This window comes from Panicum hallii, chromosome 6 (genome assembly GCF_002211085.1).
Source record: "Panicum hallii strain FIL2 chromosome 6, PHallii_v3.1, whole genome shotgun sequence".
Classification (NCBI taxonomy): Eukaryota; Viridiplantae; Streptophyta; class Magnoliopsida; order Poales; family Poaceae; genus Panicum; species Panicum hallii.
In genome coordinates, this window is record NC_038047.1 from 43,429,371 (window position 1) to 43,452,467 (window position 23,097).

General features: G+C 47.4%; 3 protein-coding genes across 6 annotated transcripts; 2 read left to right on the forward strand and 1 right to left on the reverse strand.

Moving 5' to 3' along the window:
• Positions 1 to 174: 174 nt before the first annotated feature.
• LOC112896603 (mitochondrial import inner membrane translocase subunit TIM8-like) lies at positions 175 to 19,286 on the reverse strand. Of its 3 annotated transcripts, none has more exons than XM_025964625.1 (3): positions 19,268 to 19,286; positions 2,451 to 2,505; positions 175 to 616 (listed from the first exon to the last, which is right to left on the reverse strand). In XM_025964625.1, the coding sequence occupies exons 2-3, from the start codon at positions 2,481 to 2,483 to the stop codon at positions 431 to 433; spliced, it is 219 nt and encodes a 72-aa protein (XP_025820410.1). In that variant the 5' UTR covers positions 2,484 to 2,505; positions 19,268 to 19,286; the 3' UTR covers positions 175 to 430. The 3 variants fall into 3 exon arrangements, with proteins under 3 accessions (XP_025820410.1, XP_025820409.1, XP_025820408.1); XM_025964624.1 differs by lacking the exon at positions 19,268 to 19,286 and adding an exon at positions 15,292 to 15,310; XM_025964623.1 differs by lacking the exon at positions 19,268 to 19,286 and adding an exon at positions 15,288 to 15,306.
• On the forward strand, positions 2,887 to 6,253 carry LOC112896599 (glycerophosphodiester phosphodiesterase GDPD1, chloroplastic-like). Its single transcript, XM_025964619.1, has 7 exons — positions 2,887 to 3,276; positions 4,099 to 4,158; positions 4,269 to 4,349; positions 4,447 to 4,647; positions 4,781 to 4,876; positions 5,402 to 5,598; positions 5,708 to 6,253. The coding sequence occupies exons 1-7, from the start codon at positions 2,974 to 2,976 to the stop codon at positions 5,925 to 5,927; spliced, it is 1,158 nt and encodes a 385-aa protein (XP_025820404.1). The 5' UTR covers positions 2,887 to 2,973; the 3' UTR covers positions 5,928 to 6,253.
• Positions 17,254 to 20,682, forward strand: LOC112896601 (NAC domain-containing protein 18-like). Of its 2 annotated transcripts, none has more exons than XM_025964621.1 (3): positions 17,254 to 17,798; positions 17,936 to 18,234; positions 19,987 to 20,682. In XM_025964621.1, the coding sequence occupies exons 1-3, from the start codon at positions 17,591 to 17,593 to the stop codon at positions 20,170 to 20,172; spliced, it is 693 nt and encodes a 230-aa protein (XP_025820406.1). In that variant the 5' UTR covers positions 17,254 to 17,590; the 3' UTR covers positions 20,173 to 20,682. The 2 variants fall into 2 exon arrangements, with proteins under 2 accessions (XP_025820406.1, XP_025820407.1); XM_025964622.1 differs by having other exon boundaries at positions 17,939 to 18,234.
• The last annotated feature ends 2,415 nt before the right edge of the window (positions 20,683 to 23,097 follow it).

Consider the following 23,097-nt stretch of genomic DNA (forward strand, 5'->3'; position numbering starts at 1 on the left):
CCTATGTAGCTTTCTCCTTTTTTATTTATTCTGTGTAGTCTCAAAAAAAAATTATTCTGTTAATCTTCAGACAGATCAGCTCGAGCCTGGAGCGGTGTGATCGGTTGTCAAAAAAAAATATTTTGTAGTATAAATCCTTATGATGCTACAGCCAGAAGAGTGGATTTATATATGTAAGCATATAACAGTCGCTCAGAACTAGGGGCGCAGGAGCACAATGTTCAGTTAAACTCAGGGCAGGGAGTGTTGAGTTTCAAACGGATCAATCACACTCTAATACATTTCCCATCGAGGCAACAGATATTGGAAGCACATCAGACTTTCTCTGTTGTAACAATTAAAAAACCCAGCATCGTTCAAAGGGTTCGTACAAAGCTCAGAGAAGAAACTTATGGCATTTGACTAAGCAATGGTGTTGCGCGCCGACGCCTCACTGCATCTCAAACCGTTTGGCAATCAGCACGCTCATGTCGAGAAATCTCTGGGCACAGTTGGTCAGGCAGGTTGATTCCCCGGAGCTGAACTTGCTTCCTGGGGTGCCGGTGATGCATTTGTCCCAGCACACGCTTGTCAGCTTGCCAACCATCTCGCCCATCAGCGCCTTCTGCTGCTCTTGCTGCAGTGTTACAGAAATTATGTTTAAGAATTTTCCACTCAACTAAAGAAGATAACAAACATGTATATGCTAGTTCAAAGAACCATCATGCATTCTTGCACAGGAGATGGAGGTTAGGTTAAAAGAACGCAAAATGGGATAGAATCATGAAAAGAATGGTCTTGATTCTTGCTATGCAAAGTTGGAGTATGTGCCATAAGAAAAAAATAGGTACAGTGTGAAATCTGAACGTCTGGATTTCTCTAATACACATGCAATGCAATCAAGCGTGCAAATACAGTTTATTTTAACCTCTGAGCCCTGACTGTGAAATGTGAAGCACAACAGATACATTAAGCGTGCATTGTCGGAAAGTAATGCTCTAACATATTTAGTTGAAAAACATCTACATGCACTTGGAGAAGCAGTAATATAATGTTGGCATAAATATTAGCAGTACCTAACAGCACGAATTTGTAACCTTGAGCAGCAAACCAAGCAAACCATGTATGCCAATAATGAATACTGAATACAATAATAGGCATCATGAACAGAAATGGCATTCCCATAAGCAGATAGAAGAAATGATATACTGTACTATGCTGTGGTATTGTTCTTATAGCTATATCATGCAAGATATACCAATATTTTACAGGTTGATTGCTCGTGAAGGAAACCAAAAAAAAGAGAGGAATCAAACGACCAAAAAGGTGATACAGCAACTGGGCTAGCAAGGCCAGAGTGAAGCAGGCAGCAAGCATGTCAAGTAGGTGAAAGCTTAATACAAAGTATGTTTCTTCATCTGCAACAGCATCTTGAAAGACCAGCAAGGAGGGCACAAAATTAAATGCCAAAAGAAGGCCTAAAATTATCCTCAAACAGAAGTGGCCACAACATCCATCTTAAAGTAACACCTAAAAATCATTATTTAAGTTACACATCTTGAGTGTGATATTAATCTAGCTCCAGAAAACCACTCTCTGCAAACAAACCTGGAGTACGGCTAAAAATTTTCGCAGTAAGCCTCAAAACTTACATGAGCAATTTAGGTTGGTCAAAAGTTTACTTAGGTGCCCTATGCCAGGGAACCTAATTTTTCAGATTTTTAGGTAGGACAACCATGAAAACTAAGGGAACCAGTGAAACTCTCCCCACAGTACTATCATAACACGTTAGCCATTTTCAATGTTTGCTCTAACTAAGTGCCTGTCTAATGTACTATTATAAATGCAAAACTAATCACATCGAATTTAGGGGTGGTGAGCACCTCATACCTAACACAGTAACCAATCAAGCAATTTACCACTACTTGCAGTATACAGACACTGATCATATGATTATGAAATTAACAACAAACTCTAACAAAACCATGTATCTGATGATGCACCTATTCCGCCTCCAATCAAAAAGTAAAACCTCAAAACTAGTCATCACCTAGCAGGCTAGCAAAAGAGCTGAACAAAGCCAGAACTCGGCATTCATAATCTAGCACAGCTGAAAAAAAAATTAAGAACTAGGCATCGCCAACCAAACAAATAGCAAAGGAGCCAGGGAAATCGCACCGCTCTATCGTCCTGTCTCTTAAGAGACTTCAGATCCCCAACCAATTACATCGGGAAAGCGTGAGCATACGAAGAAATTTAGCATCCCCTACACACGAGACCTTAACGCAGAACAATTACCACCAGGATCAGTACCTAACGAACCAACGCCCGACCGCTACATCAGAATCTAATGAATTGTCCGGCGAAATCAACAGCGGCATGCCCGGATACAGCAGAACTCGCGCCTTCCAGGTCAACAGCGGCGCACGCCTGCCAACAGCGGATCACGAGCAGGAGAAGCAAGTTCTCACCTGGAGGAATCGCTGCATCTCGGGGTTATCCATGGCGCCTCTCTCTCTCTCTCTCCCCCCCCTAAAACCCTAGCTGTGTCTTTGCTTGCAGAAGAAGGGGGATGGGGGAATGCGGCGGCCGCCGGCAAGTATTATCATACTCGTGATTCGTGAAGTCGTGATGAGTAGTTGATGGGCTGATGAAGCAGGTCTCCACTCCTCCATTGGGCGGAACTGATCGCCTTGCGCCTTGACCTGATCGAGCAAAACGGCCCAGGTTTGTTTGGGCTTTGCGGCCCGTTATCAAATTGGACCGCCACGGAGCAACCGACCTCCAGGGCAGGCCGAGGCGAACGGAATATGCTTGCGAATAAACCCGCGCCGCGGCGGAACCTTCGGCGAGGCGTCACCGTCACGTCGCTCAGCCCGGCGGCGGCGGGTGCGGGTCTAAAAATATTCAAAAGTAAGTATCCGGACGCCACCCGTGCCAGATCAGCAAACGAGAGCGACGCGCACGCGCTCGGGCTCGGGCTCGGAAGCTGAAATGGCGCTCCCGGCGGCGACTCGTGCGGCGGTGGGGCTCTGCCGGATCGCGGCGAGCGCGTCCGCTCCGCCGCCGGCGTCTCCGGCGGCCGGCGGGAGGAGGAGGGAGCGGGAGCGGGAACTGCCGTTCGCGCTGGCGGAGCGTGGGATGGTGGTGGGGGGGCACCGCGGGATGGGGATGAACGCGGTGGGGGCGCCGCCGGGGGCCCGCGTCGGGGCCGCGAGAGAGCGAGAGAACACGCTGCTCTCCCTCGGCCGCGCCGCCGCGCACGCCGCCGTCACCTTCGTCGAGTTCGACGTCCAGGTACGTGTAGCTGGCCCGCTCTTGTTTTTTGTTGAGCTTGTTTAGCTTTGGGCTGGAGCTGGAGTACACCACAGCATTGCGAATTTGCGATGCGAGACTGGTGCCTGACTGCCTGGTAGGTAGTGCGGTGCGGTCGATCAAAAATGCAGGCGGCTGGGCCTCTTCATCGCAATAATGGAGACGCGTGCGCTAGTGGATGCAACAGCCAGCTAAATTCGTTGCGACCTTCGTGACCAATCTCCGTTTGGAATTGGATGTAGTGTATATGGTTGCAGTGCGTTACTCACATACTATGCTAGGTTTCTGGCCGGCCAAATAAAAGCAAGCAACCATGCGTGTGGACTGAATTATGAAGTTGATTGGTTTATGCCCCCAATGCTAGCATTATGTGACGGTGCGAGCATTTCAACTTCTGGCCGAGTCCTGGTAGTATAACATGGTTCTCAATTGTACGAAGACGATGGTGATAGACTGATTGTAAATGTTCTCTTATGCTAAAGTTCTGCATGAGGTTCGTGTCAGGAATTCAGGATTTCAATGTGTTAATGCTAATCACTAGAGGCATTTACCTTTAGATACTTCTCCTTTGACCACTAATCTGTTGTCGAAAATATGATTAGTTAGAGCATTCTCAACAACAAGATCTTACAATAATTTTCACTGGTCGATGGAAGCATGTGTATTATGATTATGTGCTATTCTTTGTTTTAAGATTTTCGGTTTAGTTCACCTGATTGAATTCTCTTGAATGTTGTCTCTGATTTTTACGATGATCAGACTGATCTGTTGAAGGAACAATTAATCACGCCACTTCGTTTACAGGTCACTAAAGATGGTTGCCCAATAATCTTCCATGATGACTTCATCTTAACACAAGGGGCCGTATGTTCTCTTTACCAATCCTGTTCATTTCGTTTTATTTCTGTACTATAATATTCATCTGTTGTTAGAAAAACTCTTTATTTAAACTGATTGTTGTGCATGGTGTGTAGGACACTGTATATGAAAGGCGTGTTACTGATCTTCTCTTGGAAGAATTTCTCTCGTATGGGCCACAAAAAGAATCTCGCAAGGTGACATACCTTTTTTCTATTGAATTTTCCGTGCAAAATCCATGAATACATGCTAAGGGTGCTAATAGACTCACTGTTCTTTGCGCTGGTCTTTCAGGTCTCCAAGCCTTTACTTAGACGGACAGGAGATGGTAGAGTCCTTAACTGGAGTACAGAAGAAGATGATTCTCTTTGCACATTGCAAGAGGTCTTTGAACGTGTCAGTCCTCGTGTGGGATTTAACATTGAGCTGAAGTTTGATGACAACATTATCTATCATAGGAAAGACCTTGAGTGTGCTCTTCAAGCTATATTGCAAGTAAGGCATTTTTATTTTCTTCGTATGGAACTTGGTACAATGTCAAGTGATTTGCACTCCATTCTATTGACATTCATTTCAGCAGTAAGAGGTGATGACTGATTTCAATAAGGGTGGTGAATCATCTTGGCAGGTTGTTTCTCATAATGCTAGGGATAGACCAGTCTTCTTCTCATCTTTCCATCCTGATGCGGCTCGGATGACGCGGGAACTCCAAAGTTTATATCCTGTATGTATGCTTTGAAACTTCTTTTGTGGTTTATGTCTTAATTGTTTGTCAGGTTTCCTCAATCTGTCAGACTAGGCCTAGCTTACTTGCATCTTGCACTGGTTGTGAAATTTCTACATTGCAGAACTGTCTGATTGTGATTCACTTCCATCAGAGCATTCTGAGTACACAAGTTACATTATGTAGGAATGCCTTGGGCTCATCGTTTTACTTGATTAGAAAATAGGCCCATGAGATCAGTAAGTGCAAACAAGCAGGTGTGGTTTAACATATAAAATCATTAGTCAGATTTTTTCACTTGGAATTAAAATCATTAGATAGCTGCAAATTGGATAATACTATATCTAAAGTGTGAAAATGAAAAATTCTCTGCTGATATTTAATTGTATATTTACATCCAGTTCTAGTGTACGATAGGATTACTGTCTGATCGACTTGATAAAATTTTGCTAGGCGCCGCATCATACTAGATACATCTCAACATTCAGGATAATCATCGCCATCTTTTTCCACATTTTGCATTAGGTACTTTTCTTAACAGAAGGAGGGACATCCGAACACCATGATGCACGAAGGAACTCACTTAACGATGCCATTCGGGTATGCTTAGAGTACGATTTGCATGGGATCGTGTCAGAAGTGAGAGGTGTTCTCAAGAACCCCGCTGCAGTTGTCAGAGCACAAGAATCCAACCTTGCACTTCTCACTTATGGGCAGCTCAAGTAAGCAATATATCCGCATCATGTTTCTTGTGTCAATCCACCATTGTCTGTTCACGACTATCAGTCATCTTACAGCCTTCGTGTGTATCTTTGTTACATACACATGCAGTAATGTGTGGGAGGCAGTCTACTTCCAGTACTTGATGGGCGTCAACGGCGTCATTGTTGATCGGGTGGAGGAGATCTCAAATGCTGTTGCAGCTTTCAGTAAACCAGACTATAGCGGGGGTGGTGCTGGTGAGGACGGAGCAAAGCATCAGGCCTTCTCACAGCAGCAGCTTGGGTTCTTGCTCCGGTTTATACCTGAACTGATTGAGCAGCAACATTGAAGATACATCATTTATCATACTACCAAAGTGACATCTCAGTTTTGACCGTCGAAGCGTATGACGGCCATTCATCTTCAATCGAAGGGTTGTTCAGATAGGACTAGTCTGACATCAGTTTGACAGTTTAGGTGGTATACTTTGTGTGTAGTTGACTGTAAGTGCATAGATGACTCCGTATAGTCCAAGTACAGAGCCGACCGTGGACCATGGTCTTGTTGCAAATACGTTCACAGAAACAGAAAGTGTTGTCAACTACAGGTACAACAATGTACTGTTTGAAACTTACAGGATAACAATTTCCAAATCCAATTCTTGCTTGCGTTTCATGTTGGTAGCTGGGGTGCTTCTCCATTGCATTCCTACCTGCATCATTCTGCATGTCGTAAAGACTCACCTGACCTGATGTGCATAGTATGTTAGCAGAATCCGAATCCGATGGCCCCGGCCGTGGTGGCGGCACATCCATTGCGGTCAAAGTCTTGGGTTCAAGTGGTGGTTGTCTGTGTGGATGGTACTATGGCTGCTCGCCCAACATTGCACGGTGTAGGTTACAGCCAGAGCCAACGGGTTTTCCAGATTTAACCCAATCAGACTTGAAAAATGCAAACAAAGCAAGGACATGCATACTAGGCCATAGTGTTCTCTAAAGCAAAAGGTATTTGCAGCCCTGAATCACATTAGCTTTCTCTTAAGTACTAAGGAACTGGAGCCTGGAGCCTCTGCACGATCACAGGCATTGGCGCTGCAAAAGCACAGCATATTTTAGCACATGTGAACACTGCTCCGTGCCCGTGAGCTCCCCCTGCTGCCGACCTGAACCGAATCATTGGTGCGCCACCGTTCAGTGCTCCACCTCCATGTGGCCCATCCACCCGGCCATCCATCCCCAGGGCACCAAAGTTATTTGCAGATGACTCACTCCTCATGGATGCCTGGTCAGCACGAGGGAAAGCAAGTGACACTGCACTTGGCACTCCGAGAGGCTCCTCCAGCTCTCATCTCATTCTGATGACCATCGATCCAAGGACCAAAAGATCTCTAGGACAGGCCTAACAACACCTGAAAAAGATCAAGCAGCCAGTCACTGCCTGAATCTCTCCTCCCTGATCTTCCTGATCCGTGCCGAACAATGCTGCGCGACCGCCATGTCGGTGCCGCAGATGGATAGATGGCTAGAGAAGAGCGAATCGGGTCGCAGGGCAATCCATGGCAGGGTCCCCCTCGCTCTGGCTGCCCTTGGGACAAAGGCACCAGCCCTAATTTTGTCGCCCCTGCCTGGCCTAGTTTGTCCTCCCATTAGGCATTGGCTGGACTCTTGCATGATGTGTTCTTTCCCTTCTTTAAAAGGCAGTCAGCTTTTGAATAATTGGAGTTCTTTTATTAGCTCACAACGATTTACCGGTAGCTGTGATGGGCATTTCTACTGGCTGATCTTCCCCTTGTGGATTGTTGGATGGATCAGAGGTGACCAAGATCTAGTCGCAGACTTGCTTCATGACCAAGATCGCCACACGCATTAGTCTTCAGAGGCATGCAAAACCCCACTCCAAAGGCATTGACAGTGGGCTGCACTGCGCTGCGTTTGTGTGGGGACTGGCTGCGAAAGCAACATGGAAAGGGGATCAATCGGTCATGGCTCGGTGCAAAAGCGATGCATCACGCTTTGGACGAAAAAAAAGGGCATTTTCAGTCAGGCTTTTGCTTTCACTGATGGCTGGTGCTCAATTCTGATGTTCACATTGGCAGTGGTGTTTGTGGGTGAAACCCTTGCAGACTTGTCATGCCGAGCCGCTACGTCACACTGCGAGCGAGGGTTCGGTGACCGGAGGTGGCTTCCCATGGAGGAAACGCTGAGCATTTCCCAGCTATCCTCCACAAGAACTGATCTTCACCTAACCGCTGATAGGTAGCTTGCTTGCTTGCTCGCCTATTCTCCGCGAGATTTGAAGTTTTGCTTTTTGTTCAAGGAACAAATGACATCACATCACACTAAGTCGATCTGAAAGACTTTCTGAAACGAACCCCTCCTGATCCCATTAGCCCCACAAAATCTCCTCAAGTTCATCCGAAACATGCCAGATGAGAATCGCCCTGGCCATCCATGAGCTGGGTCGCGTGTTGTTGATCCGATTCCGGTGACAGCAGATCGCCGGAAAGAAATGCCGTGGATCGCGGGTTTTTCAGGCGCCTCCCTGCTGGTGCTGTCAACCATGGTCAATTTGTTGGTTCTGTCAACAATACTGCCTAGTATTAGTGCTTGCCTCAAGTGCTGAAGGTGATATGTTGCTTGGGCAGTCCAACTTCTGCCTAACCCTATCCCCATTTATTTTATGATTAGGCACATAGTAATATTCAAACTGTTCTCTCGTACGATTAAATAGTTTAGCTTCTGAAATCAAATTTCAGATTGCATATCATACAGGTATCCAAAAGATGTCCATGTCTGTGTTTCTTTGAAATTTCAAAGATTGATGAGGAAACGGTGCATATGGTAAGGGACCACAAATAATATATGGTTTAGTTACCATGAGAATTAAGATTGTTCCTTATGCATTCTAAGAATAACATTTCAGATAAGGTGGGTAAGAAGGCTACGTTATCTTGAGCATATTTTAAGTAGTACGACCTGACAACAGAGTATCTTTCTAGGTATGGAAGCTGAAACAGCATTTTAAAACATTTGACCCATGTTTTTCAACTATGCGCTGAAATCAAATGCGACGTATTTGGCAGGGGCAGCTTCAGGAGCTCATCTCCTGCGTGAAGGAAAAGGATCCCTTACCAAATCTTTCTCCCTAATTTGTTAAGCTCCATGTTGACCCTCTAGGACAACTTGACAAGTATCTCTTCTCATATTTAAAAACACTTCTAGAAAAACAAAACAAAATTATACCCTAAGTCCTAGCTCCTAAGATGAGTAGTTGTTAGGCACTAAATGCAAACTTTGCTTCTTCAAGCACACTGATAGAGCATAGAACTAGCTACTAGAAGCTTACTTTATGATGCATCAGATAGGTAATAGCTTCCGGTGTTGCACAATTGACTCTACCACAATGTTTAAGACTCCGAGAGGCTAATAGTTCAACAATTGTGATCGATTAGTTAGAGAAGATCTTCAGTTTTCTACTGAAACCGTGTTAGCACAAGAAAACCTGGTTACTTTGGTCTACTTTGTAAGGCCAACGAGAATCACAATCAGCAGGGAGAGAATCACAATCTGTTCATACTTTACAACTGTCCTAGACTCCATCCTGAGCAGTGACATAAACTATTATAGTATACTCTACAAAACAAGATTGATAAGTCAGTCTCCTAGGATCTTAGCATAAATTCAGCCTCCATATAAATATAAAAAGCTCGCCTCTTTGTGGCTGCATATGCTTCTCTAATTGTTTAGCTAGGGAGGATCAAAAGTGTAGTGACAGGTAAGGAGATTGAACAGGTCTTGGACTCTAGAGCAGGGCAAGGAATGTGGCAACTGGCATCAGAGAAACCGAGAAAGGGCTTCAAAAAGCCCTGCTGAAAAGATAACTGAACTTTCTCCAGCTCTACTTGTCGCCACCGTATATTCTACTTCCAGCCGGAAGCAATCCCTTTGACCAATCCAATAACCAAACTAGGCGCGTTGGCCTGCACTGTCGTCTCTACTCTCTAGATCAGATAGCCTAACTTTTACATGAAAAAAATGAAGGAAAGAACTTTTTTTCTGTCGTTTCCTTGCCTCCATGTATGAACATAGGATGAGCAAAAAGTAGCCGCAATTTCAGTCATGCATGGGTTATGGCCGGAGTTTGTATTCTGTACTCCTGGAATCGTGTACGCGCGTACTTGCCGTTGTTGTACTTTTCTTGCTTGACTTGCATTGCATCTTCGTTCTAGAATCTTTAGTGCTGGATCTAGAACCCTGGGAGGCATACGCAGGTGAACAGGGTATAATCTGTTTGTATACAACTCTTGCGTAGATCGAGTACTACAAAAAGGATTCCAGTCATTTTCATAGCATGCAATGATGCTATTGGTATAGAAAGACATACAGGGTGACAGGTAACTCGGCTGTAGTTTATACGCGTTGCTTGCTCTGGAATTCATCATCCAGGCCGTTTCATGTTTTCAGAATCAAAATGCAGAGTATGTCTCGTCCACATGACATTTGATTTGAATTAAACTAAAATACAAACGTCAGTGTCGTGTGGAGCTATCAGCTTCCACGCTGGACGGCATGAGGTTCAGATAAGTGAAGATATGAGGTGATGAGAGAGGGTAGCTGAAGAAAGAAAGCTTGGCAACACGGCAACTTCCCAAAAAAGGCGAGTGCTCTTTGTGGGGGTGTGAAACTGAAAACGATCCATAGATCCAGTGTGTTCCATGGATTCCTTGTGCTGGGTGATGCTATATTTAATCGATCTGTTGTTTCGTCATTTGCGTGGTGGAATGTGTTTGGAACCGGCCTGGGCTGGGGATGAGAATTCAGCACTGGGAAGCGTAAGGGTTGGAGCAACTGAAATCGATGTGAACAGAATGTTTGAATTACTTTTCTCCATCATGCATCCATTTCAGAGGAAAACCAAAAAAAAATCGACGGGGACAATTCAGAGTTACTTTCATGGCAGCGTGACATGTTCTCGACCATTCATCAGAAAAAACCGATTCATCTGCAAGTTCCTTAATCGTATCAGAGTAAAATGCACCACATGCATGCTTGCCTGTTTGGATTATAGCAGGATTCAGGGCACCAATTTGTTACGGTTGCGACGAAATTCCTCCGTTCTAAGCAAGTCCAAGTATGAGACTTGTACCATGATTTGTCTATCAAAAGTAGCACTGTTTCTCAAGAAAAAAAAGTAGCACTAGAATTTCATACATGTATGTGTGGCTAATTCTACCAATTAGTTCGTCTTGATGGTGTAATTAAATAGAACGATCAAGTTTGTCTGATGGCCTAGCATATATAAGCATACATCCGGCAAATTTGATGGGGGCACTACTGCAGGTTCAGTTGATCACTAGAAGGTCAATCTAGAAAAAATTACATACTTAAGGTTTTACCGGCAAATTCGAAGTAATGGGGAGTCTTTTTCATGGTACCATTGGGACGGACCAGAAAGGGGCCAAAGGTCCAATGGAGCGTGTTTTGTGGAAAAGTAACGCAAAGGTGAAAAGGGAGACATGAAAAAGACTTGGATTTTTTTTCCTTTACATTTTTTTCCGGTCCATCAAATTTACAGAAAAAGTTCCAACCACGCAAAGTACTGTTTAATTAGGACAGCACGTCCCTTTTTTTTTGGTCAATTTGTCCTTGATCTGTCTATTGCCTGTCTGACCATTTTATGTAATCACTTTTAGCAACAAGTGGCTTACGCTGATAGAATTGTAGTTTGTTCATCTCAATCATTTTGTTTGCAGGGGTTTTGTACGGTCAATTTTGGGGGGACTCTTGCTAAATATCCATGCATGATCACTTAAAAAATATATACAATTCCTTGTGGACTCATAGTGTAACGTGGACGCTACGAATGCATGGTTACACATGGTCACTGGTCAGGAAAAAAATAAATCCTCCATCCTTAAATACTCTCTCCGTCCTGAAATGCAAGCACTTTGATTTATCCTAAATCAAACTGTTCTATGTTTGACCAACTTTGTAGAAAAGAGTAATAATATTTTGAATATTAGATTATAATAAGTAGAGATATTATGAAATATATTTTCATAATTTACTTATTTGATGTTTTAGATATTAATATTATTCCCTATAAATTTTGAGGATGGGGGAGTATATTATGTTTAGGATAAAATAACTAGTTTACTTTTGACCTTACTGGCTTTTTAGAAATGTCATGTACTTAAGAATAGGGAGGGTGCACTGTTAGATTTCAAGGTTGTGTCATGGTAATGATGCACAAATGGAATGAGCATCGAAGGCAAGACTTAGGTCTTTCTGATCAATTTTCGTATGTGATTTCAAAGGTGATTTCCTTTAGACTGATCCCTTAAGAAAAAAAAATGAAAGCTCACAATTGTGCTGGAGACTTGGATTCCCTAGTTTGATTGAGGCAGTGGCAACCCAATGATCCGGCTTTCCAGTGAGCAGGGCCAAAGGGGATAAGCACCCAATGATTGTCCCTTCTTTTCCTCCAATCAGGGGCACAATAAAAAACCTCTTTGCACCAAGCAGAATAAAAAAAAAGGGGGGGGAGCGGATGTGGGCCCCACCCGGCACTAGTGTGCCACTAGCGGTTTGTTTAGCGTCGCTGTCCTGCATTGCTGGGCACCTCCGGCCGGCGTACAGACATTTCGCATCACGCTTGCTAGCGAGTGAGTGCAAGAAAACTGCTAAAACGTCTTGGCCTCTTCTATTTGATTCTTTTTATAGCCTTTTGTAGGGCAGGGGTGGTGTTGAGCTGGATCTGGTGTAAGCATGCCATCACCCCCCTTTTTTTTCTTCCTATTTTCTGTCTCTCTCCCTTCTTTAGCTTGTGGTTCTATTTTTCTTTTTCGATTCTAAGAGTAGGCAAAAAGATTTTATTTGTAGGCTAACGGCGTGTCTGTTGTAACTGATAGTACTATTTTGCTAGTTTTTCCCCCAACTGTATGGCTCATTTATTTGAATATGTGGAATTTTTAAAAGTAATTCATCTCCAGGTAAAAATGAAGCAGCTATTCCCTATAATGAATCTTGGATTGTTGGAGCTTGGTTATCTATTATTTTTCTGGGTTATGTTATTGGGCCATTGTCCCCCCTATCTGGGATACACTTCTCTGCCACTTGAGATAACTTCCTTCAAGTGAATTCTCTAAGAACTATTGTCAACTTTCAAAAAAAAACTATTGTCACTTCACATGTATATATAAAAGTGAAAAAGACACAATTGTGCATATTTATAGTGGCGCTTGTCAACAGAGGATAATTCGTTGACAGTGGGCGAAGATTTTGTGGTTGTTTCCACGACAAGTTGGTTAAAGTATGCTGTGAAAATCATACAGGCGAAAAAGAACTCCTATATCAAAGAAGTCGCATGGAACAAGTTACCCATGCAGAGAAAAAATCGATCTTGACCGCACACAATTGAAGGTGTCACTTTTGTGGCGAATACACTTCGCGTACAAAAGAAGCCACATCTGTCAAAAAAAATCCCTTGCCAACAGTTTCTGTCAGTCACTGCCAGATGATACTAGTTGGATTTGCATATTTTTGGCAACGGGTCCCACATGTCAGACTAATGTTGCAGTGATTATTTGTGCAGCGACTAAGTGATTGTAGATTTCGATTGTACGTGTAGCGTTTCTGCTTTGGTGTGGGTAATTAACATGTTAAAGCAATTGATGTCATGCATTGCCGTTCTAATCCAAAACACGGCGTGTCGGAGAAAATCTTCAGCCGGGTGGCGGAATGCACCCGCCTAATCCTAATTTTAGAATGGGAACATATCACGTGCAAACCAGGGTGTCCGTGCGAACTTGAAATTTTATACAGTGGTAGAGTAGTCTATGAAGTATATACATAGTTTTTTTGAGAATTTTTTGCGACTTTTGTTAGTTGGTTTGCACGGAGTTTGCACGAACCACCTGGTTTGCACCTGATATGTTGCCTTTTAGAATAGGTTTAGGGAGAGTCTAGAATTGCTTGATCAAGAGACGTAAGAACATATAAAGTACACAAGGATTTTGAGTGGTTCAGACCGCCGGAACGTAAAACCCTACGTCTACGTCTACTGTGTGTTGTATTGCTTGTGAGAGCTTGTGGAAGCTTGTGAGTGTCTGTAAGGCTTGAGAGAACTTGAGAGAACCTTAGTAAGCCCGTGCGGGTGTGCCTAAGCTTGAGAGAGCACCTGAGCGAGCTTGAGAGAGCATGTGTTCTAACGTGCGCGCTCTCCTTTTTATAGGTTCAAGAGGAGCGCATACACTGAGCAGGGTCCCGACAGGTGGACCCGGCGATATATTAAATAATGTACACATTGGAGCCTAAAATATCTCAGATCCGGAGATCTTCCTCATCAGCCTCCGTGCGTGTCCTCCGTCTAGATTTGGTCTTGTGCCGTCCTGTCAGCATAGTGGGGGTCGTGCTGTTGTTGTAGAGTCAGCTCCTGCTCACAGGTGATGGTGCTACACTGACCTGCCATGCTGCAGCCTTTTCACACTAGCTGTGCACGCCGTGGCCTTCCTGTAGCAGGTCATAATGATTCCTTGCTCACGCGCGCGGTGCTGTGATGTGACTATTCGTCCCTCGCCACGCACGCGGCGTGATGACATGACGCGCCGCCTCGGTAACTGGCGGGCTTACTGTGATGTCGGCCATACTTGCTCGCCGTGTCAGAGGGCAGCCCATGCCCTGTCTCGAGCACGCTCACCCCAACCACCCACATTTAATGCGGTAGTTGGGTTGGCTTCTCGCAAAGACTGGAACCCTCCGGACACAAGGCGGCGCTGGTTTAGTAGGCGCTCCCGCAAGGACACGTGGCGGCACCGGACCTCCTCCCCGGAGGGATAGGAGGTCCGGCCCCCTGGCAGGCCCAGGCGCTCAAGCCCTGGGGGTCCGGCCTCTGCACGTGGGAGCCCAGGACCACCCCGCGGTGGCCCAGCCTCGTGACAGCCGTTCCCGAGCATATTGTCCTTGCGGGCACGCGGAGGCACCGGACCTGCCAGGGCGTGGAGGGAGTTCCGGAGACCGTGCCCCCAGTCATCAGACCCGGGCCGTACGCCTTGTTGCCCAGAAGCTTAGCGTGTGGTTATGGATAATCTCGCGGTCCTCGGGCTGGACACACTAGTAGGAGGTACCCCTGTCTGTACGTACCGACACGGCTCCAAGTCCGGGTTGGCTTTGTTGGAGTTACTCCGAGATTGGTATTAACCTGTCACGTTAACGATGAGATTTGGACCAATGCGACCATCTTGCTTGTTTGCATGCAAGCTTCCTCTGCATATGCAAGCAGCGTGACATACGGTTGACGTCATTGTTCATGTGTGCAACCATTAGGCCTTTTGGAGTTCCAAGAGGGTTGTCATCATTCATCAAGAGCCTGTGATATGTAGCCACGGGTTCTTTGCACGTTTATTTTTTGTGATGTGGGGGTAATGATGTTAGGAATCAAACATTTTTATTTTCGAGGGATATCATTACGATTGTAGCCCCCATAGTATAATTGCTACTGAATAGATTTCTACATCCATCATATGGCTATGATACCATACTCAACATGAACTCCCTCGTATATTTTGAATCGCGTACCCCTTTTGATTAGGATTATGTGAGATTTTTGATGGCCAGATGCTACTCATGGCAGGTCATTTTGGATGCATTACACGTCAAATAATTCTATCAAAACATAGTATCATTTTTCTGGCATCATATTTCTCTCTCTCTCTCTCTCTCTCTCTCTCTCTCTCTCTCTCTAATATGTAGGTATTGCTTGATGCAGTACATGGTGATATACGATTAACTAAACCTCGCTCTATCATCTACTTTTTTTATAAGATGGCTGATATCTACATGGCTTATAAATTAGTGGATAAATTAACGCGAACAGGCAATCAGTGACAAAATCTAGAGTTTACTAGCCAAGGTGGCAAGGTTTCTTGACCGTTCCTTCCTATATTCTGACATGTGCATGTTTGACACACCAACAACTAAACACCACACTGATGGGGGGTTTTCTACATGTAACCCCTCGAGAGCAGCAACCAACCTGTCGACCCCCGATAGCTATTTGCGGGCTATTTTAATTCACACATACCCCAAAGATGATGCCATGCGCTGCGGCATGCATAGCCGTGCACAGTACCACGGCAGGGGCCCACACACACGCCCTCTGTGGGCCCCACCGACCTCTCCCCCCACCCTAAAAGGATTTCCGGCTGCAAAAAGGCAGGTGCTCAAAAGAGGGAAGGAAGAGGAGGACGAAGAGAGAGGGCGTGCAGCTAGCCAGCTCCTAGACAAAGGCGCGCGCAAGAGGAGGAGATCATGAGCAGCAGCAAGAAAAGAGACAGAGAGAGAGAGAGAGGAAGAACAAAAGCGAAGGGCAACCAACCAATCGAGATGCCCTGCAAGCAAACGTAAGCGCGAGTGCTCGCTCGATCATCGCCACACGCGCGCCACTGATCGGCACTGGCTTGCACGGCGTCGATTGGATACTCTAATGGCGGAGGGGTCATCGGTTGATCTGTAAATTATTCAGAGATCGACGAGATGCTGCTGCTGCTTTACTTGCGTAGATGCAGTGTGTCTGTCCATCGCTCGTGTTAAGAAACCCCGGGCATTGGCTAGTGGGGTGGTGATGGATGGATGGATGGATGGATCGAGGGCAGTTGGCTGGTTCTTCTCCGCGTGGCTGAGGACAGCAGGAAGGACACCGGCCGGGCTGCCGCCAAATCTGCCGGACAGATTGGCGAAAACCATGTGGATTAAGCAAGGTCGGATTCGGGGTAGAGTGGCACCTGATTCGCTGCGGTTCAGTTTTCGTAACATTCTTCTGCAGTGCTCGGCATAGCTGGGTTCAAGCAGGAACAAATGTTTTTCTCTTGGCTTCTTTCTGACGAGCTTGTTTGAAGCTAGCGTATGTAGGAGAAATTCAGATGAACAAGGCTCTGTCTGGGACGCGGGGACTTTTGTCGATACCCACAAGAAATGAACTGTGTCTTGTCTGAAATTCAGGCAAAGTGCGTGCCAGATAGAAATACAGTAATGTAATTTCGTTCACTTGCTGGGTTTGAGAAGCCACTCTGCCTCAAAACTAGAACAGCCTTACTGTGCAGACCAAAGTGTGCCAGTTGGATCACAGCCGATTTATTATTTCACGAAAACGATGCACATCCAGCTCTCAAATATATTTAAATTTGTAATCCATCTCAACGATGCTTTACCAAGCTTTGTAATCTGCTGAAAAACTGGTTTTACTGAACCTGCAAAAGGTTCCATCAATATATTGTTGGGGATTCTCTTCCCCCGTAACCATAAAAAAATATATAATCCACAGTCAAAATTGGGGGATGAATGATTTATCACCAGCTGCAGGATTGAAGGAAAAAATGAAAGAAACCAAATCAAAGGGCAGCGGCAATTTCACATCGCTGTAGCGGGAGCGAGCAAGTAACTTCCAGGGGAGATTCCGGAAGGAGTTCACGGCACCGGCGAGGCGGGCGATGCCGTCCGGCCGGGCTTTGCCAGATCAGAGAAGGCATCGATGGCGTCAAGCTAAGCTGAGCCACAGGCTGAGACGCCGAGGGAGCAGCAGGGGAGATGGAGTAAGCTTGACGCAACAGGACACACCCTATAAAGCCCGGCGCCCCTTTTCCCCCTCTCCTCAAAGCCTCAGGCTCTCACACGCCCCCAGCCCCTAGCACCCCCCCCCCCCCCAACTCTCTCTCTCTCTCTCTCCCCTTGCTCGCTCGCTCGCTCTCCATGGACGCTCCAAGAAGCTGCACGCCTCCTGCACGCTAAGTGATCAGAGAAGCTGCCGCCAAGCTTTACCAGTTGACCCTGAACCAAACAGGAGCTAGCTGCTTGCTAGCTCTGGGTAGCAGCAGCAGCAGCTAGCGAGCGAGAAGTGCACGAGCAGGTGTGCTAGCTAGCTAAGCGAGGTAGCTCTCGTTAGCTGCGCGTAGCTTGATTGATTGGCTAGCGGCGTAGCGGTGGTAGCGTTAGGTAGCTGGTAGCTTCAGTTTTGGACATGGAGAGCGCGCCGGTGCTGGTGAGGCACGCCGGCGGCGTAGCGGCGCTGCGGCAGCTGCCGCCGGGGTTCCGGTTCCGCCCCACGGACGAGGAGCTGGTGGTGCAGTACCTCCGCCGTAAGGCCTTCGGCGTCCCGCTCCCCGCCGCCGTCATCCCCGTCGTGCGCGACCTCTACAGCCTGGACCCCTGGGACATCCCTGCCGCTGGTACGCCACAGCACTCGGACTTGGAGCATCGTGTTCCCAACAAACTGTGTACTCTGAGCAGCGGCACATCGTGTGCCTTCGCATCGTGCCGCTAACAATTAAAGTTGCAATTTTTTTTGCCCTCTGATCGATGGCAGCAGATGCGAGCGAGGGGGAGAAGTACTTCTTCGCGGTCCGGCCGGCGTCCGTCGGCGGCGGGTGCCGCAAGAGCGGCGCTAGGTCGCCGGCGACCGCGAGCGGGCGGTGGAAGCCGGCGGGGAAGGAGAAGCCGGTGGTCCTGCCTCGGCCGTGCGGCGGCGGGAGCCTCCTCGTCGGCGTGAAGCGGGCGATGACGTTCGCTCCCCGGCGGAAGAAGAAGGCATCGGCGCCGTCGGCCGCCCTGGCCGCCGGCTGGGTCATGCACGAGTACCGCCTCGCCGCGCCGCTGCACAAGAACGTGAGTAGCTCAGCTCTTCCGCCTGCAGCTTGTTCATGCACATCCCCAATCATGCTTTGTTTTTTCTCTTCTTCATGTTCTACTAATCTGATTGCTTGCTGCATCTGTGCAAGTGGCAAAAGTGCATGAAATTGGTAGCGTGATCTATATAATTGGCCACTAAAAGTTAGGTCATTAGTAACTGTAGGCATGTAGCAAAGACTAAAGAGAATACGAGACGAACTCACGAATCCAACACGGCCAACATGTATAGTAGATGGATAGTGAGGCATGAAGAACTAGGTAGGTTTACCCATATGCATATAGGCCGAGTAGATGGAGATAGATGGTGGAGCACGCACCCAGTGTAAAGTGGTTCCGGCACATCCATCTTGTTGTTTTCCTCTACCTAATCATCAAGCCGGCAGCAGTCTGGCATGCATTATTATCTTATGCATAACCTAATCACAGCATGTTCAAGCCCTCCATTAGCCCTAATATAATTTAACCTCGACCAATAAACTAGCAAGGCTGTTAAGCTATAAACTTCATATTTTTTTTAGAAAATGGAAATATTTCCGGCCTCTGTGATCGCACACAGCCAAGTTATTACAACAAATTCAGCTTCAAAATTGATCTCCGAAATAGAAAAAAGTTCATCAAATTTGAGAAAAAAAACTTCATATAGGAAAGGACATTTACAAAAAAAATAATTTATGCTTGGTTTATTTCAAGAAAAAAAAATAAAACTTGTTTTATTTGAGTGATGAATGTTTTCCAGAGTCCAACATGTGCGTTCCTATTTCATACAACTACACCAGTGGCCAGTTGAGCTAGTAGGCCGGCCGGCCGGCGGCGCATCCGCGTAGCAATGAAGGAGAGCAGCTAGCATCGATCTGCATCTCTCGCGGAACTGTCGCCGCTTAATTGCCTGTCGCGATCAGCCATAAACCCGCTGGTCTAAGACGATCGATCCATCCATCCCCTGCGATAACCGGTGGTTGCAGATTTATGCCGACACCGAGTGGTAGCTGTACTTACTCAGTACTCTCTCTCTCTCTCTCTCTCTCTCAAGATCTAGAGAGAGCTCATCGATCAGATCGATGGGATTTCTTCTCCGTAATCGATCATCCTGCCTCCCCTCCATACCAACCTACCAACCAACCAGCAGTGCCTGAACTACTGGCACTTAACGCCATGATTAATTAGCAGTATCTGAACAGTCGATGATGAGCGTATTGAATCCTGTATCTGGCTACCTGCCTCACATGCTTGTCTCTGACTATCAATTCGCTGGGTTACTGACTTACTGGATCTAGAAAGCCTAGAACAACCGTGATGTGGTCTCGGTGGTGTCCATTTCATGGCCGCTGTCGCATGCAGGAGATGTGCAAGAACTGCTCCTGCTCACTCATCGCTAGCCATGCCTGCAGTCCTGACGTACAGCGCGGCTGCACGATCGGTACCCGGCGGTCACCGATCATCGTGCGTCTTGATGGCAGAATCCTGCCGACTGTTCCGAGTAAATTGCATTGATTGATGGCCACACAGTACAGTGGGATCGGGCACTTTAATTCACGAGCTGTAGCTGTGTCTGATTGGCAACTTGTGCTCGAGCAGTAGTATATATGATCAGTGTCACTCCTGCTACAGCTTCACTCTTCAGTTCGCGGCAATCTGCTTGATCAATATTAGTAGCAAGATGCATGCCCGTGCTCCGTTCCGGCCTGTTGATGGCGACGCTGACAGTTCCGTTTGGTGATCCCGATGCAGGGCTGCAGCCTGGCGCAGGCCGAAGGGGAGTGGGTCGTGTGCCGGGTCTTCCAGACCCAGAGGAGCAGCAACAGGCCGAGGCGGCGAGGGACGCCGGCCGGCCACGCCGCCGCCGCCGCGTCGCCGTCGTCGTCGACCGCCAGCTGCGTCACGGACGGCTCGGACCAGGAGGAGGTCAGCAGCTAGCTACCTCGCGGCCGGCCGGCCGGCCACAAGAATCGCAAGGTCTGCTGCTAGCTAGCTGTGCCTCTCAAAGAGAGGCTGGATCGGAGCTGAGTTATTAGCCTATAGCCTTAGGCTGAAACCAGGAAACGAAAACGACCTGCGGCCCTTACTTTTCTTGCTTGCTCCAACATTTCTTGTCACCTTTTAGTTCCTTCTCTCTCTCTTTCCCTCTGTATGATGTAATGCAGTGTAATCTAGTGAGAGGAAGCAGGCAGTACCGGATCATTAACAGGCAAGTTAATCAGGTTCAGGAAGCTTCTAGTTGAGGTTTTCAGAAGCCAGATGTGTCGTATCTCGTATGCAACTACGCATGGAGTACATGTATATGCAGGTAGCAGCTGCAGGAGTGGCCTCTGCATGTGGCCGATTTGTAACTCGCAAGTTGTCCTTAAGGTCTTTGTAATGTTTCTTCATGGAAGAGGAATCTGAAAGCCGTAACAGCAATCGCTACGTTCGGCCGTGCTAGCTATATATTTCTGTCATGATTATTACATTATTTTCAGCCACGACCCATTGAAGGCATTTGTCTTTATCCATGCGAAATGAATGGCTTGAACACTTGGTTGTACGACAGTTGTACGTGCAATTGTCCCCTTTTCATCTCTTAGATTTGTAGAAACGCGACTGGGGTTTGGCGGCCCCCGTCGTTTTCCATTAATAGGTCTTCTTAGATTTGTAGGCAGACTAATTTAATTTATACAACTATTTTGGAGGATTAGGTTACTTGAAAATACAAAGGTAAGATAAATTGAGATCAGATGAACAAGGGGGAAGATGGTTAAATATTTTATTGATTGCAATCCAACGGCCAATAACAAAGTTTAGATCATTTCATTTGGCTCCCCTGTTGCCTTTGTCCCCGACCACCGGTCCTCCTCCCTCCTCTTCCGGCCTCCACCTATCCTTACTACAAATGACCTCGTGTGAGATTGGCAAACACCCTCGAAATCCCATCTCCCTAGCAATGGTGACCAAAGGCAAGCATCGGTTGGATTTTTCATAATTTCACGCTCCCAGAATCTAGGAATTGTGATGAACAAGCGCTTCTAAGCACGAGAGAAATATAAAAACTAAACAGTGGGACAGTTGCTCTATGTGCGCCTACTCAATCCCCAGAATAGGAAAACCATTGCATCACAATTACGGCTGCGGATGAGGATCCCAAAAAGCTTTCCCCATTTTAGACGCCGAAACTCTGAGAACCATGATGTACAAGAGTTACTTACTGGATAAAAAAAATTGGTAAACTAAACAATAGGTAGCTTGCTCTATGTTCGCTTACTCAATTTCCTCTAAAAAAGAGGAAACCTTGGTTTCAGTTTAGTCGGTTCTAACGAGGATAGAATATTTGTATACGAAGTGTTGTGCTGATGCATGATGAAGTAAGGCCATTAAACAGCTAGCTCATTCATGATGTTGATCCAGATTATAAATCATCTAAGGATCGCTTTCGCATCCGTCTAAAAAAAAAGATCAAATTCCACGTGTCACGTGTGGTTACTAGCGCATTAGCGTAGATCGCGCGCTCAGCCGGCCAAGCAGTTAACTACCCATTCGCCTTGTGATGATCTGGCATGATCTAACGAATTACATTGGTTTCAACCGTACTATATTGTCCAGACACGTTATAGGTTAGGTGCTCAAAGTAGATCACCTCCTGTTTTTGGGAGCACACAAGACTACGAATCACAAAGTCATAATTTGGATGAGATGAGACTGCCAGCTGGCACACTAGATAGCTAAGACATGTTCTTGAGATCAAAGCTAGCATGTTCAGCTCAGATCCTGAAGGCTGAAGAAGACGAGACGGAGCTGAATAGCTGATGGAGGGACAGAGGAGGCTAAGCAGCCATCACACACAGCAGAGCGGATAAGGCGAGCGGGTGGTTGGAGTGGAGGCGGCGATTAGAGATCAGATTCCATGCCCCTGCCTGCCCTGCTTTCCAACGTGCCAAAAATGCTTGCGGCCGGGGGTGGGCCCCGCGACAGGCGCGGCCTTTACCCCGCGCGTATCTACGCTAGATCTCGCCTTGAATTCCAGGCGCCGTACGTCGCATCGCCAGCAGCGACGCGCCGAGCGAATCAGCGCAGCATGCATGGCTTGGTTGCCGATTCATCACTACTCTGACCTGATCGAGCTGCTGATGGCGGTCGTTTTCTGAACTCCGAACCTGACTCCCGGGCACCAGCAGACGAGCACTGCTCGAGTTCCGCACGCCAGCCGGCCACTTGCTCCCCGGTTCCCGGGATCCTAAAAACTGCATCTTTGGCCGCCCGTCCCGCTCCGAGCTGCTCACCTCAGGCGAGCGCGACGGCTCCCGTCGCCGCAGCGCGCCCGGCGGCGCTTGCTTGCTTCGGCTCCCTGAACTCTACTGCTATCGGTGGCGTTCGTCCCGCACCGACAGCGACCCCGCGATCTTGCCTCGCGATCCGCTGCAGGAAAGAAAACTCGCTCGCTCGGGGCCGGACGGCGACCGGTCCGTTCCGCCGTTTCCAGGGCTGCCCCGGCCTTTGCGGCCGCGGTCGGGTCGACCTCGCTCGGCCCACGGGGGCGGGCGTACACGGCCGAGGAAGCAGCGGGCGGGAGGATGGCCGCTCGGAGTTGGGTTCCGCCGACGGCGACGCGGGCGGATGGCGACAAGGCGGGGGCGGGAGGGAGGGACGAAGCCGGAAGCAACAGGCCGGCCGGGGGTCGTCGGATCGGGAAGCGGGGAGTAGTTGGGTGGCTGGCGGCGCTGTCAGTGACCTGACCAGGCGCGCATGGATGGCGACACGCCATGGATGGATCCATGACCTGTACATTTCAGCCTGCAGGTACAGTGCGGGGGCCGCGGATCGGTCGATAGCCGTAGCCCGTAGCCTGGGCGTACGCCGCCGTCTCTAGCG